Consider the following 15,389-nt stretch of genomic DNA (forward strand, 5'->3'; position numbering starts at 1 on the left):
TGATATTGTATCTTTCTAGATTTATTTGCTACAACCACATTAGCACCACAAAGCTCCACGCCTTCACATACAATTCTAACGACATTTAAAAAACCTGTCAACGTAAGTCATGATTCTACATTGTGCTCTGTTAACGTTTCATAGCAAAGATCTCTGGCATAGCCATTAATACCTAAGGAGAAGCTTCTTAAGCCCTAAAAATTGGAGCAAGTGATATATTTTTATAATGACACTAAAATACTTTCTATTATTTAAAATCTCAAACACATACGTAAGTTGGGAGGACAGCATACTAAACTCGCACATACCCAGCACCCACCAGCTCCAACAGTTATTAACTTATGGCCATTCTTGTTTAACCTCTACTCTGGACGTGTCCCTGCTCTCCCCCCACTCTCCCTACTTCCCGTATTTTTCTGAAAGCAAGCCACCAACATCATATATTTTCATTAGTAAATGTTTCAGTATGGTTTTTTTTTTTTAATGTTTATTTATCTTGAGAGAGAGAGAGAGAGAGAGAGAGAGAGAGAGAGAGAGACAGCACACGCGAGCAGGGGAGAGGCAGAGAGAGAGGGAGGGAGAGAGAATCCCAAGCAGGCTCCACGCTGACAGCTTGGGAGCGAGAGCCCAACGCAGGGCTCGAACTCACAAACTGTGAGATCATGACCCGAGCTGAAATCAAGAGTCGGACGCTTAAGCGACTGAGCCACCCAGGTGCCCCAGCATAGTTTTTTCAAACACCTTAACTACCATTTTGTTTGCTGACATCTTCTGCAAAATTTTGAAAGCCTTTAATAAACGTGCATGGATTATCCTCTCTTTGTTTTGAAAGACACGCGCATAAAAACATCACTTATGTGCGCTACTTATTTATTTATTTTTAAAGTAAGCTCTACGCCCAGCGTGGGGCTCGAACCCACGACCCTGAGATCCAGAGTCGCATGCTCTACCGACTGGGCCAGCCAGGTGCCCCTGTGTGCTATTTGAAAATTTCTTCTGATTCATTCTAATTTTTCCTTTAGCGTTGAGTAAGGATGTACAAATAGCTCAGCAAACAATCTAGGGCAACTTCCCACCTTGAACTAGGAAGCAAGACTGAATTTTCCCCCAACAGCTTTGGAATGGAAATGCATTATGTACGTATATACATATAATATATATGATACGATATATATACATGTATGTATATATACATATAATATACAACATAACACATGCATATATGAATATATACATGTAATATATATAACATAACATATGTACATACATACACGTATATATACATACACACACGGTTCTGACGTTGGTAGAATTACTCAGCTCTACAGAAGAGGACAAATTCCAAATTCCAGTCACTGAAGCTGCTCCCTTAAGCCAGCATCTACTCCAAATGAATGCTTTCGGACAGCTGAGGCCATCCCTAGTCTTCCAGATCACAGAAAGACCGCTGCTGGGCTGAAAGACGGTCTGTCTCTTAGCTAATTTCTATGGTAGCGTAAGCATTCCACCGCCATGTTTTCTCCTGTCTGCGTGAAGAGCCTGTATTGCTAGCTTTGATGTTGCCAAAAGAGTCGCGTATTTCCTACATTATTAGCAATTAAGCTGTTGGGAAACAAAGGTTATTACTTTATCCCCCCAAATAAGGAGAAAATTTATGCAAATAAATGAACAGGACTTACTCTAGAAGGATGAGAATGTTTATGAGCTCCTGAGGAGATACTTTATTCCAGTAAGTTAAGAGAGTATCTGAAAATGAAATAAAGAAGGTGGTGGATCTTGAAATCAGTAAAGCAATTAGTACAGTGCACCCCAAAGTACCAACAACGTAGCGTCAACAACCATCCACCCACAGCCAGCTGTTTCATCTATAGCCTTCCCTCCCATCTCATTGCCCAATGCACACACTGTATTTGTTTGAGCTAATCCCAAATGTATTGCTTCATCTGTAACTCTTCTAACAATTATTTTTATTTACTTGGTAAGTATTCTTCTGTACGGCCGATACTCATCTTTATATCATTCCTGAGACAGAGGAAGGGAAACAGAGCTAGGGTTTTTAATGGGCTTCTTCAGATTTTATGCAACGGGCTGTACTTATGTGTATTTTTTCCAAGGGAAGGTCAAATACCTTTGGCTGCTACTCAGAGGGCTCTGTGAACCAAAAAGTTTGAGAACTTTAAGCTTTGGGAGAGAGATTTTTTTTCTTCCTCTTTGTCTTTGCATTATAAAGTCTGAAGTCCTGGTAATATGTAAATACACACACACACACACACACACACACACACGCACACACACACACACAGTTAAAAACAAAACAACAGGCTGAAAATGGAGTTGCTTATGCTAAGCCCCACATCACCAAACCAAGACAATAACAGTTTGGGCTCTCCCAGGAATGGAATCTTAAACTGGTCAATTAGGAATCATCTGGTCAGCACTAGTAAGGCAATCTGCCTGATAGAGCCCTAGCATCCCCTAAAAAAAAAGTGACTTTGCAATAACCAACCCATTTTCTTTCCTTGTGTAAACTTTCTTGTTCCAGCTCCCTTTCACCTATAAAAGGCTTTCATTTTGTATAGTTCCTCAGGAATTTTATTTGCTAGATTGAATGCTACCTGATTCTAGTCAACTTCTGCTCAAATAAACCCTTAAAAATATGCTGTTTATCTTTTAACCATATGTCCACGCACATATATCAAACTGTTTCAGATATAAAACTCCCTACAACCTATCGCATATACTTCTCTTTTGACCTGCTTTCTTTACTTCCAAAGAGCTACTTAGGGAGATTTAAAAAAAAAAGGGGGGAAGGGGAGGGGAAAGGGAAGGGGAAGAAGAAGAAGGAGAAGAAGAAGAAGAAGAAGAAGAAGAAGAAGAAGAAGGAGGAGGAGGAGGAGGAGGAGGAGAAAGAGGAGGAGGAGGAGGAGACGAAAGGCTGCCGCCACTTAACTCTCCTTTATTTTTTATTGTTATTTTTTTTAAATTTTATTTTTAAGTAATCCCTACACCCAAGGTGGGGCTGGAAACACAACCCCGAGATCAAGAGTGGCAAAGCTCTACCTACCACTGAGCCAGGCAGGTGCCCCTCTCCATTCCTTTTCTATGCTACTCAGCTATCATAGTGCCCTAGCTCTTCTTCTCAACGTAAAAATCGCACAGGTTGTGGCCAACGCGGCAAACGACAAAATTGCCAGCCCAGCTACAACCTGGGCAAGATAGGGATGGAAGACTTGGCCCTGTCGGCTATGGGGAGGGGGGTGGAGGAGGGAGGAACGTAGGGATTTTGCCTTTAGTTCCACCTGTTTTTAAGACCATGAGTATTGACAGTTTCCAGTGATTACAAAACACGGATCCTCAAGAATAAAAATGCTAAAATAAGGTCAAATTAGATTTGTTTAAAAAAAAAATAATCCCAGCAGTGACTTCCGGTCTCCCCCGCTTCCTGCGTTTGGTTGCGTCTCCGCTCACAGAAGCCCAGATAACCCAGAAGCCACTGGGTTTCCGGCCTCTCCTCAAAGGGGCAGCGTGGAGGCGCCATCTTCCCGCTCCCGTGCACCAGATTTTCCCACCGAAAGTCTGGTGCCCCCTTTCCACCGGAACACCAGAACTTTCTGTCCAGCCGTGAGCCACCCCTGTGCCAGCCCTGTGCCCCGAGAGAGCGTCGGAGAAGGTCTGTAAAACGGGTGAAGGCCTCGTTCGTGCCGCGGCCTAGTTCTAGCCAGCAGCCCCTCCGCCATTTTGTGGGCGGCCGCGAAGGCGCCGTCAAGCCGTTGGCCCGTCTCAACCGTTTCTAAATCCCAAATCGGTGAGACATGATGCAGAGAGGGAACGTGGGGAGAGGAAACAGGGGAGGTGGCAAGAAACCTTCGGGAAAAGAGAAATTACAGCTTAGTGTATGTGATCTGTCGTCTGACGAATTTAAAAAGACCTGGCTAATGCTCAGAGAGCTCCATGACAAGGAGCTACGCCGTTTACAGGCAAAATTAACCAGTTTGAGGAAAGAGCGATTGGCTGACGGAAGGTGGTCGGGCTCCATAGCCAAAATTAAAGAGCTGACCGACCAACAGAAAGTCCTCAACAGCACCATTCGTAACTTGCGAGATCAGTTAAACTCGAAAGAATGCGAGCGCTGTTCAATAAATGAGACCTACAGGAACACACTGCAGCAAGAGTTTTATGGGATCCAGCAACAAAACCTTCACTTTATTATGGAGCTTACCGCAGAAAGGAATAACTTAAAAGAAGAAAACAAAAGGCTTTCTGCAAAACTGAGAATGACCGAGCAACAGCGTAACGCTTCTCTCAGTAGCGACGAGGACTTAATTCCTTGTACTCAAGCGACTCTGCCAGTTCTTTCGGACACGGCGTTTGCTCAAGGAGCTCGGGTGCATCTGCCCGTGAGATCGACACAGGAATCAGATACCGACCAGCCGAAATCTGGAGTTCAAAAGGAATCGCAAGAGAGTTCGAAGTTTCCGGTCCCGTTTTACAGTCAGGACCTCTTTGAGGTGCCAGAGACCTCTTCTGAGATGATTTCTTCTCAAGGCAGTAAGTCCGCCTTAGAGAGCAGTGCCAACCCGAAGTCCCCTGAAAGTTTAATTTTAACACCTACACCCAATGCTCCAACGGGGTATGGATTTCACGAGGGTTCGGACAATCAGGAAGAAAAGTTCGGCCGGCCAAAAAGGAAATACATCTCAACACAGAGGACCTTCACACAGAAGTGCAAAACTCGGATGGACTTCTGTTGGACCCTTTCCAGTACTTCTGCCTCAGAAAACCCACCTGTTCAATTGGTGTCTGAAACTTCAGAGGAAAATATGCCTACTTACACTAGACATAGCATATTTTCCTCTTTTATAGAGACAAAGGAAGATTCCCCTTTAAGTGTACCTCTTGTTGCCTCTGGCGGAAAAAGTGGTGGGAAAAGAAGATTAATGGCTAGAGATGTGCAGCGCGGCACTGGGTTTCCTGTAAGAGACAGCGGGAACCAGACAGCTTCCGATGAACAATCCACTGAACGATTCACTGTGAAGAATACTAATGAACCTACAGGTGCAGGGTATGGTGCCAACAAGCCTCAAGATGATACCCAAAGTGTCAGAATAAAGAGAAAAGCCAGGGTACAGTCCAAAAAACGGGAGAAGTAACTTCCCCTCGTCCTCTCAAGAAAAATGTTTTTCTTTAACAAGAGGACAATTTTCTCGTCACTTCAGACTGTGTAACTGATTACCCCTGACTCTGATTCCGTTTCTTACCCCTGACTCTGATTCCGTTTCTTACCCCTGACTCTGACTCCATTTCTTACCCCTGACTCTGATTCCATCTCTCAGGAAATAATATGCAAAACGACAAGAACAAAACAAGTTGGGCAAATGACTAAGACATCAAAACGGTGAATTATTGCCAGTGAATCACAATCAAATACAGCCACAAAGAGAGAACGACGTTCGTTCTTTAGAAGTGTTCGACCTCCATATAAAAATGGAGAGGTCTGCCATGTTTTCTGTTGAACTTAAGTTGCTACTGTTTATGAATCGAAAGCCAAGAGAGGACCTGAAGGGTGTGGACTTGTGAGAGTTCAACACTTAAATGTACATAGATTGACTAAAATATTTACCAGGCAAGACAACGTAACTAGGATACATCCATTGAGAAAGATCCAGAAGCGGATTTTTTTCAGAACAGGATGAATAGGACTTTACGCGTACAAAAGATAAAGAGCAGATACGACACAGACCGTATACGAGTTACGAAGAATGTGCTTTTAAACATCAGAAAGCAAGAGCAGAGGAAAGAAAAACCTAATGAACAAAGACCACAGATTTTCAACAAGCAAGGTCAACGTTTACAAGAGAAGCAAGAACTATGAAGTTCTCAAGAAACAAAGCAGTTATGGTCTTATCCCTGACTTTAAAAAGGCAGCCAGAAGCTCGTCACTGGCTACCACAGCGGCGTGCGTGTGCACGTGTGCACACGCATACGCCAACCAGAGTGGAGGAGAGAAGAACCAGTCATCAGTACCTCTCCCCCTCCTCCTTTTCTTCCTCCCCCTGCCCCCATCTTACTTTCCCTGGGCTGGGGTGGTATTCAACGACTTTTTTTTTTTTTCCCCTGTTGTGGGGTTTTTTTTTTCATGTGTCTTTTGGGCCTTTTTTTTTTTTTCTTAAACATTTATTGAGAAAATTCACGTGCCATATAACACGGCCCATTTAAACAGTGCACAAGACAACAGTTTATAATATTTTCGGAGAGATGTAAAACCATCCCCCCGGGGTTAGAATATCGTCATTACCCTGAACAGAAGCCCCTCACACAGCCGCAGTCACTATCCGCACCTGCCCATTTTCTGCCTTGCAGGACAACAAAAACAGGGAGCTGTGGCTGTAGTTGTTTAACCGATTCATTATCTCTTAGAATGAAATGCCACCAGCATTGAAAATGATCTCCCTTTATTGATTTCTTTACCAAAACAAGGGAAGACATCCTGTATAGTCTCAGCATAATCTCTGATTTTTATTCTAAATCATATAGTCTTAGAACTTAAGGATTATAGTTGTTTTGCTATTTGATTAATATATTCTCGTATTTGTTATTAGTATCTAGCTATTTTTAGGATTACTTATCTACTTACTTACTTAACTATTTTGAGAGAGAGCAAGTAGGGGAGGAGCATAGAGAAGAGGACAGAGGATCCGAAGTAGGCGCTGTGCTGACATCGAGAGCCCTATGCGGGGCTCAAACTCATGAACCGTGAGATCCTAACGTGAACCGAAGTCCGATGCTTAACCGACTGAGCCACCCAGGTGCCCGTGCCCCATATCTAGCTATTTTTATTAATGCTTTATTTATTTATGTTTTGAGCGTGAGAGAACGCGAGCAGGGGAAGGGCAGAGAGGGGAACTGAGGATCTGAAGCAGAGAGCTTCAGCAGAGAGCTGTGCTGACAGCAGAGAGCCCTGTGTGGAGCTCGAATTCACAGACTGTGAGATCGTGACCTGAGTCGAAGCCAGATGCTTAACAGACTGGAGCCATCCAGGTACCCCATATCTAGTTATTACTTTTTATTTATTTTTTAATGTTTATTCAGTTTTGAGAGACAGACAGACAGAGTGGGAGTGGGAGAGGGAGACACAGAATCTGAAGCAGGTTCCAGGCTCTGAGCTGCCGGCACAGAGCCTGATGCGGGGCTCAAACTCACCATCCGTGAGATCATGACCTGAGCCGAAGTTGGACGCTTCACCAACTGAGCCACCCAGGCGCCCCTCTAGTTATTTTGTAATGTCTCTCTAGCTAGGTAGCTATCAAATTATTTCATGTTTTTATATCCTAAGTTATTACAAAAGAAGATTTAAAGTAATATTGACTAAGAATAAAGCAAAAGATAGAAAATAAGTAAGATATAATAATAATCAGAACCCAGGTGCTTTTATGTTCTTCATTCCTGCATACAGGTTTTTTAGCAAAAATACTGAGAAAAGGAAGAAGGGAAGGAATTGTGTAAATAAATGTGGTATTTTGGAATAAGATAACCTTCTGATTTTATTTCCAGAGGACATGCAGTTTATGAAAATCCTTTGGTTATTCTATCATATAAAGAACTGGTAATACCAGCAAATAATACAACAGAACACCAAGGGACAACAAAACGGAGCCTGAAAAAGAACTCGACACTGTCCAGCACGATACAGTGGTTCTGTGAAAATAACACCGGCATTCGTTCCCCTCGGAAAACCCCTCCTGTCTTTTTGTTTGCTTCTGTGTTCCAAATCCTGGGTCCAATAAAAGCTAAAGTATTAAATATGACTTCCGGTTATTATGGTTTCCTTCTGTTTACATCGGTCATTTATTTATTTTTTTTTAATTTTTTTTTTAACGTTTATTTATTTTTGAGATAGAGAGAGACAGAGCATAAATGGGGGAGGGTCAGAGGGAGAGGGAGACACAGAATCCAAAACAGGCTCCAGGCTCTGAGCTGTCAGCAAAGAGCCCGACGCGGGGCTCGAACTCAGGGACCGCGAGATCATGACCTGAGCTGAAGTCGGCCGCCCAACCGACTGAGCCACCCAGGCGCCCCTTACATCGGTCATTTAATGCGTTGTAAGTGCTGCCTGAAGAAACACGTTGAGCACGTCTAAAACGATGGTCTCATCTTAGAAATTAAACTTGAAATTAAAAAAAATTAATTCAAAGAATCAAACCCGTATGGCCCAAACGATCCTATGTGAAATTAAAAATACAGCAACAGGTAAAGGTCAGGGTCTTCAAAGATGTGTCTCTACGGTGCGTGTATTCTGCATACCGATGACGATCAAGTATTTGTTGCACGAACCTGGGAGGGTGGGTGGGTAGTAGAGATCGTGCTTAATATGCTGGCAACTCACCTTCAGAAATCATTTTTACTATATACAGGTAGCACATTAAGAGGCTTCTGATTTCATACTGATCCAGTCGGTTATACTGGGATATACTGTTCCTTGTAGAGCTCTGTCGGGTCTGTAACACAAAGACAGGACTTTTGTGAAACGATGTTGGTACTGTAGTTTCCCACAGCCTTGAACTCAACCATTTGCGGGCTTTTTTGTTTTGTTTGTTTGTTTTGACGGGGTAGGAAGAGCAGAGGGAGGTGGGGAGAGGGAGAGAATCTTAAGCAGATTCTCAGCCTGACGCAGGGCTCGATCTCACGACTGTGAGATCATGGCTCAACCGACTCAGCCACCCAGGCACCCCAACTCAATAACTGTTTGTATCCGTAGTCCTGTTTGGGAAGACTCTAAACCTAAACCCCAGTTTTGTTTTTTTTTTTTTTATCATACTTAGAAGGTGCATGAGCCGAATCTTTGCTGCTACTGCGTAGAATATTAGCACTAGAAATCACCCTGCGGTCTTCACCAACAGAATAGCCATGAACACCCTGTTTTGTTCCCAGAAGTTCTGTGTGTTTTAGCAGTAGTAAACAAATTTAAATAATCAGATGTGGCTATTCCAGGAAAAACAGCTTTTGCATGGAGGAACTTAACTAAGGTATATGGAAGCATAGAAACGCTTTCATTTGAATCTTTCAGAGTTTCTTAAGACCCACCCTACAAATAATAGGCCAGGAAACCTCTAGTTTTAAAAAAGAGCTAAGAATACACGATAATTACACCAAGAAGAACCCAGTGATACTTCAAAACTAGAACTTCTACAGAGTAGCGATGTTCCCATTATTTAATGACTTTTGTTAAAATATCAGTTGTGGGGGCGCCTGGGTGGCTCAGTCGGTTGAGTGTCCGACTTCGGCTCAGGTCATGATCTTGTGGTTCACGAGTTCGAGCCCCGCATCGGGCTCTGTGCTGACAGCTCGGAGCCTGGAGCCTGCTTCCGATTCTGTGTCTCCCTCTCTCTCTGACCCTCCCCCCATTCATGCTCTGTCTCTCTCTGTCTCAAAAATAAATAAACGTTAAAAAAAAAAAAATTAAAAATAAATAAATAAATAAAATAAAATAAAATAAAATATCAGTTGTTAAGCATGACAAGATCTGACTTGTTCGGGGATTTATATGAATAAGAGTATTAATGATCCAAAGATTATTCACAAGTCTCTTTAACCTCTCTGTCCTTTATCTGCCTTACCTGTGACAGTGCCTGTTGGCATAATTCTAAATGACGTGAAATGGGAACCTTTGTGAATAAAGTGCTATTTACCCCAAGGCTCAAGGAAGTATATTCCAGTGGTTCTCAAGGGGTGGGTTCCCAGCCAGCAGCATCAGCATCACCTGGCAACTTAGAAGTACAAATTGGCAGGCCCCATCCCAGACTGAATCAGAAATTCTGGGGGTGAGGCCCAGCCATCTGTTTTTAGTAAGCCCCCCAGGTTATTCTGATGCCCACCAAGAATGCCGTGGTATAGGAGAAACATTGCTCGAGTCAGAAAACCCGGGTTCAGATCTGGCCTGCCACAGCTGTGTCACAACCCCAGCTTTCGTTTGTAAGTTGAGTTGGAATTTATTATTATTTTTTTCATTTTATTTGTAATGTTCATTTATTTTTGAGACAGAGAGACAGAGCGTGAGTGGGGGAGGAGCAGAGAGAGGGAGACACAGAATCCAAAGCAGGCTCCGGGCTCTGAACTGTCAGCACACAGCCCGACATGGGGCTCGAACCCACGAACCACGGGATCGTGACCTGAGCTGAAGTCGGACGCTTAACCGACTGAGCCACCCAGGCGCCCTGGAATTTATTCTAACCCTAATTTTATATGATTCTACGATCTTACATAGCAGTGTGACAAGGCTGTATTGGTCTAAAATGAGGTTTCTTCTGGTTCAAGGCAGACATATCCCAAACTTGAATGTTAGAGACTATATTCTGATTAAGTGATGCTGGGACACTGAGATCATCAATTTGAGGACCTAATCTGTCTTGCTCCCATGTTCATGACTCTACCACAAAAGCACGAAAGGCTGAATTAACCCTGCCAGGAAGGGATTTAAATGACAAGGTGCATTCGATATTTTAAACCTGAACCTGCCCTATCTAGAACAGGTTACAGTGTGTGAAGATTCAAGGAGGTATTCAAAGTCAGAACTCTTAATGATGAATGCCTTCTCCTCCATAAACAGTTTTAAATATCCAAGTAGCAGCTGCCACGATAGGAAGGAACCACCACGACGTCCAAGAATTATTATGGGATGCTTTTCACAGGTTCAGGATGGACTACAGGAGAGTCGAAAGCCTTTTACTTACATAAAAAGAAAGACTGTCGTCGCCTGACATATTACTAGGGTTAGCCCATATATTTAGGTTCTTACGTTTTCAACAGTTCCGCTCTGATCTGGAAGTCCTGTTACTCCTTCCGGGATGAGGGAACCTCTTGAATCTTCCCTCTTAATCCCATGTCCATTTTGAAAAGCCCCATAAGCTGGAAAAAAGCCAAGTCTTTATCACCAACAGGAAGAACGGTCAAAAAACATTTTTAAAAGTAAGTACTTGGTTAATTAAAATAAAGATAGATGTTAGGGAATAGATCTTGGTCATCTAAAAGGCAAAATTTCTATATTGTATCAAAATGCCCTAAGCCTAACATAGGGTGATTTTTTTTTCTTTACCTCTTGAAATACTTTACTATGTATGAAGCTACAAGAAGTTCCTTGCAAGTAATAAATGAAAGCCACACAATTTTAGAGATAATTTTACGGATAAGGAGACTTGGGCCCAGAAAAGGGAACTGTCTTGTCCCAGCCTGGAGACAGATAAGAGGATTGGAAGGCAGTGTTTTTCTCATTATCCTCTCTTCTGTCAGTCTCCCAAAGCTCCATTTTCAACAAGCTGAGATAAGGAAACTTAAACAAACAAAAAGAGTGGCCACCAGTGTGAGTCAGATTTGAATTAAACTTCAGTAGAGACCATGCTATGTATAGTTTTTATTATGAAATATACCCCCCCCCCAAAAAAAAAACCACCCCAGAGAAGCACAGGGTGCATTTCTAAACAGCCATGCGATGTATCATCTTTAAAGGACTGAAGTACCCGTGTCTTTGTCAGCGGTCAGACTCCCTCTATTTGTAGGTGAAGTGAAGCCGCAGGCGAACTCATCCCTGGATGCCTGTAACACAGCGTGAGAACTAGGTCATTTAAACAAACGTGCCCACGAGGAGGAGAGAAATCGGAATGAACAGAAGGAGATGGGACCCTAACTTGAAACAAAGCTCACTGTGGAAGTCCGAGTCGGGTATCGCTATTGGTATTTAGGGGACACCTCTTTAAAATGGGACACTAGCATACTGTGGCCAGCATGGCCTCTGGCCGGGTACTAGAACTCTGGGTGGCTGGTAAAAGCTATAACTGACTGCAGTCTAGTCTCGGTTCAGTTCTCTTCCTTGGTACCAGGGGCGATGCTGGCAGGGCGGGCGTGACCGGAAGCCCTAGGTGAGCTTGAGCCACAGAAGAAAAGAAGAGAGAAGTAAAATATTTCCCAACATCACTGTCCAATGTCGTGGCGTGAGCCTGGGCAGGAGTGACTGCGTTTGTGAAGAAAGAGCAGCCTGTAACCCAGGCACCGAAATGGGGCACCTGCACGGAGCCCATTTCCGCAATAAGCTATAGGTAATCAAGCCATCGGGGAGGCTCACGAGCAGCTTTCTCAGGAACCCAAGGCCGGCTTGACAAAGCGACTAGGACATTTGATCGGGGTGGTTTCCAAAGGCAGCTGTGAAGGACACAGTTTAACCTGCCACCGAACAAAATGACACGGCTACTGAAAGCGTGAGGGTGATCTTGGGCCATTATGGAACACGGAGAGGGGACAGGGCAGGACTTAATGGCTAAAAAGCGTACAGTTCTGAGTACTACATTTTATTTATTTATTTATTTACCCAAAGTTTATCTATCTTTGAGGGAGAGAGAGAAAGAGTGCGCACAGGGGACGGACAGAGAGAGAGAAGGAGAGAGAGAATCCCAAGTAGGCTCCACACTGTCAGCGCACAGCCTGATGCCGGGCTCGATCCCACGAACCGCGAGATCATGACCTGAGCCGAAATCAGGAGTTGGACGCTCGACCAACTGACCCACCCAGGCGCCCCTGAGCACCACATTTTAATAGGGTGATCAGTAAAATGGAGCATATCCAGAAACGTGTAACCAAGATCGTAAAGGGTTTTAGAATGACCCATGATGAAGTGGAGATATCTGGCCTGGAGAAAAATTTAGAAGGCACTTGTGTAAGGGGTATCATGTGGAGGTGGGAATAGATGTGTTCTACGTAACTCTAAGAATGCAAAACCAGGACAAGTAGATCAGAGAACCTTTCAGGCCTAACGTGAGAAGGACGGTTTTAATTATCACAATGGTAAAACGTTCTTTTGCCAAACGGGAGACTGACCACCCTCCAAAGTTCCTTTTAATGCTAAGATTCTAAAGGGAGAAAAAGCACAGACCAATTGGGCTGAGCAAACAGCAGCTCATCAAGAAGAAACGAAGGAAGGCTGTCCTGGGAAGGGAGAAGCAAAGGAATACAGTTTAACCCCTGGTGCCTAACATGTGGGAAAGGAAGAACCTTTTCATTCCGTTTTCCAGTTGAATAAATATACGAAGGCAAATAACAAATCTTAACAACCAACACTGGGTACAAGGGATTCCTGGTACTCTCTGGGACCTTGTTACTCAAAGTGGGGTCCTTGAGGGGCGCCTGGGTGGCTCAGTTGGTTGAGCGTCCGACTTCAGCTCAGGTCACGATCTCGCGGTCCGTGAGTTCGAGCCCCGCGTCGGGCTCTGGGCTGACGGCTCGGAGCCTGGAGCCTGCTTCCGATTCTGTGTCTCCCTCTCTCTCTGCCCCTCCCCCGTTCATGTTCTGTCTCTCTCTGTCTCAAAAATCAATAAACGTTTAAAAAAAAATTAAAAAAAAAAAAAGTGGGGTCCTTGAGCCAGAGGCAGCCAAAAGGGTCTTAGAAATACACAGCCTCAAATGCCACCCCAGGCCTACTGAATTAGAATCTCTGTTATAACAAATTCCCCAGGTGATCGTAGGCCCGTTAAAGTTTGAGGAGCGCTGCTCTAGAAAAAAAAGTATGCAGAAGTAAAAAAATGGAATGAAAAGGGATGATGAAGACAGAGACCACAGAGCACAGGACCCCAATTCTAAACACATTCAATAAAACAGGATAAAACATCAGCGGGAACACATTGCTACTTACAGAACTGGGCACGGCTGCACAAGGGTACATAGTGTCTCGACCAGCTAATCGCTGTATATTTTCCAAGAGCAGTCCAACAAACGGGAGGTACAACTGTGCTATTTTGGCTTGTTGGTTCTGGAAAAGAATGACCAAAAGCTTAGTAGGCAGGCAATATGCATACATCACAAATAAAGTTGGCCCCGTCTATCAGTTTTAAGGCTCAGAGGGGGCTAATATCCTCAACAAATTAGGGAAGCAGGAGTCTGTTTATACTCACGGTCTCGAAACTAACTACAGCAGAACTTTCTTGGTATTTGGATTTACACATGATACAGAGTCAAATCACCTCCTTCAAACGTAACTACATAAAGTACAGGGCAAAAGTTTATTCTTTAAAAATTGCTTTTATGTTTATTTTTGAGAGAGACAGAGCCCGAGCGGGGGAGGGGCAGAGAGAGAGAGGGAGGCGCAGAATCTGAAGCCGGGGAGGGCTGAGTTTACATGAGCACAGGGATTGTGCCTGTCTCGTTCACTGCTTCAACCCCAGCGCCTGGCCAGATGAAAAGATGGTCAATACACATTAAGCTGAATGGATGAACAAACAGAAGAAGTGAAAAACAGTGAGTTACTCTATTCCTTAAAGAGACTTTTTTTTTTTTGTTTTGATCAAAGCAATGAAGATAATGTGATCTTGGGGGTGCCTGGGTGGCTCAGTCGGTTAAGCGTCCAACTTGAGCTCAGGCCATGATCTCAAAGTTCATGAGTTCGAGCCCCACGTCGGGCTCTGTGCTGACAGCTCAGAGCCTGGAGCCTACTTCGGATTCTGTGTCTCCCTCTCTCTCGGCCCCTTCCCCACTCATGTTCCGTCTCTCTCTCAAAAATAAATAAACATTAAAATATATATTTAATGTGATCTTGGCCTCTTGAGTCAATTGGAAGACTTGGGAATTAATATATTTGTAAATAAATATATTTATTTATCCACAGGCCACTAGTAGTCTTAATGTGGTACCTCTTATAAAAATATATATTTTTTATAAATGTTTATTTTTAACAGAGATAACACACGCGTTTGAGCTGGGGAGGGACAGAGAGAGAGGGAGACAGAGGACCTGAAGTGGGCTCTTTGCTGAGAGGGGACAGCCCAATGTGGGGCTCGAACCCACGAACCACGAGATCATGACCTGAGTCAAAGTCAGACGATTGACCGGCTGAGCCACCCAGGCGCCCCTCTTATGAAAATGTATTTACTGCTTTTCTCAGCTCTAGACATTCCTCATCCAAGATGTACTCAAGTCAGCAAAAACTGTGGTTGCAACGGCATAAAAGTTGCCCTCCACATTTCATGACTTTGGGACATCTGTCCGGAGACTTAGGTAAGGCCTCGAGGGCTCAGTAGTCAACCTAGGGAATACAGATTAACAGTATCTCATGGTTCCTTGAGTTTGAACAATGTTGCATATTGTTCATATTTCTGGGAACCTGTCCCAGACCGTGCTGATGTGCACGGAGGTTTGAGAACCAATGATCTAGTCCAAGTGCAGTCCAAGACAGGAACGGCCCTTACCCGCATCCCTGACAAATGGTTAACTTTTACACTTCTCCTTAAACACGCCAGCCCCTTCCTGGCTTCTGTCAGAAAGGCCGTTTAGCTGATTTAGTCCTTGTAAGTTCTACCCGCTAGGTATAGCTCTGCCCTTTGGAGCGACAAAGAGTAAGGATGCTTCCACTCTTA

At 43.8% G+C, this 15,389-nt stretch overlaps 1 protein-coding gene, 1 long non-coding RNA gene and 1 other non-coding gene across 6 annotated transcripts in view; 1 reads left to right on the top strand and 2 right to left on the bottom strand.

The window, feature by feature from the left end:
• Nucleotides 1-15,389, bottom strand: part of DOCK11 (dedicator of cytokinesis 11) — a 199,830-nt gene that overhangs the window by 57,888 nt on the left and 126,553 nt on the right. For all 4 annotated transcript variants that reach the window (XM_081792433.1, XM_081792431.1, XM_081792430.1 and 1 more), the window contains 5 exons: nucleotides 13,673-13,789; nucleotides 11,511-11,586; nucleotides 10,793-10,902; nucleotides 8,384-8,495; nucleotides 1,680-1,746 (listed from right to left, as the gene is read on the bottom strand). In XM_081792433.1, coding sequence (XP_081648559.1) covers nucleotides 1,680-1,746; nucleotides 8,384-8,495; nucleotides 10,793-10,902; nucleotides 11,511-11,586; nucleotides 13,673-13,789 — 482 coding nt within the window. The remainder of the gene's footprint in view (nucleotides 1-1,679; nucleotides 1,747-8,383; nucleotides 8,496-10,792; nucleotides 10,903-11,510; nucleotides 11,587-13,672; nucleotides 13,790-15,389) is intronic.
• TRNAQ-CUG (transfer RNA glutamine (anticodon CUG)) lies at nucleotides 896-968 on the bottom strand. Its single transcript has one exon. It is a non-coding gene; the product is annotated as a tRNA-Gln (tRNA).
• Nucleotides 3,529-7,805, top strand: LOC145713568 (uncharacterized). Its single transcript, XR_014136634.1, has 2 exons — nucleotides 3,529-7,038; nucleotides 7,552-7,805. It is a non-coding gene; the product is annotated as an uncharacterized LOC145713568 (long non-coding RNA).

This window comes from Panthera onca, chromosome X (genome assembly GCF_046562875.1).
Source record: "Panthera onca isolate mPanOnc1 chromosome X, mPanOnc1 haplotype 2, whole genome shotgun sequence".
Taxonomy (NCBI): domain Eukaryota; kingdom Metazoa; phylum Chordata; class Mammalia; order Carnivora; family Felidae; genus Panthera; species Panthera onca.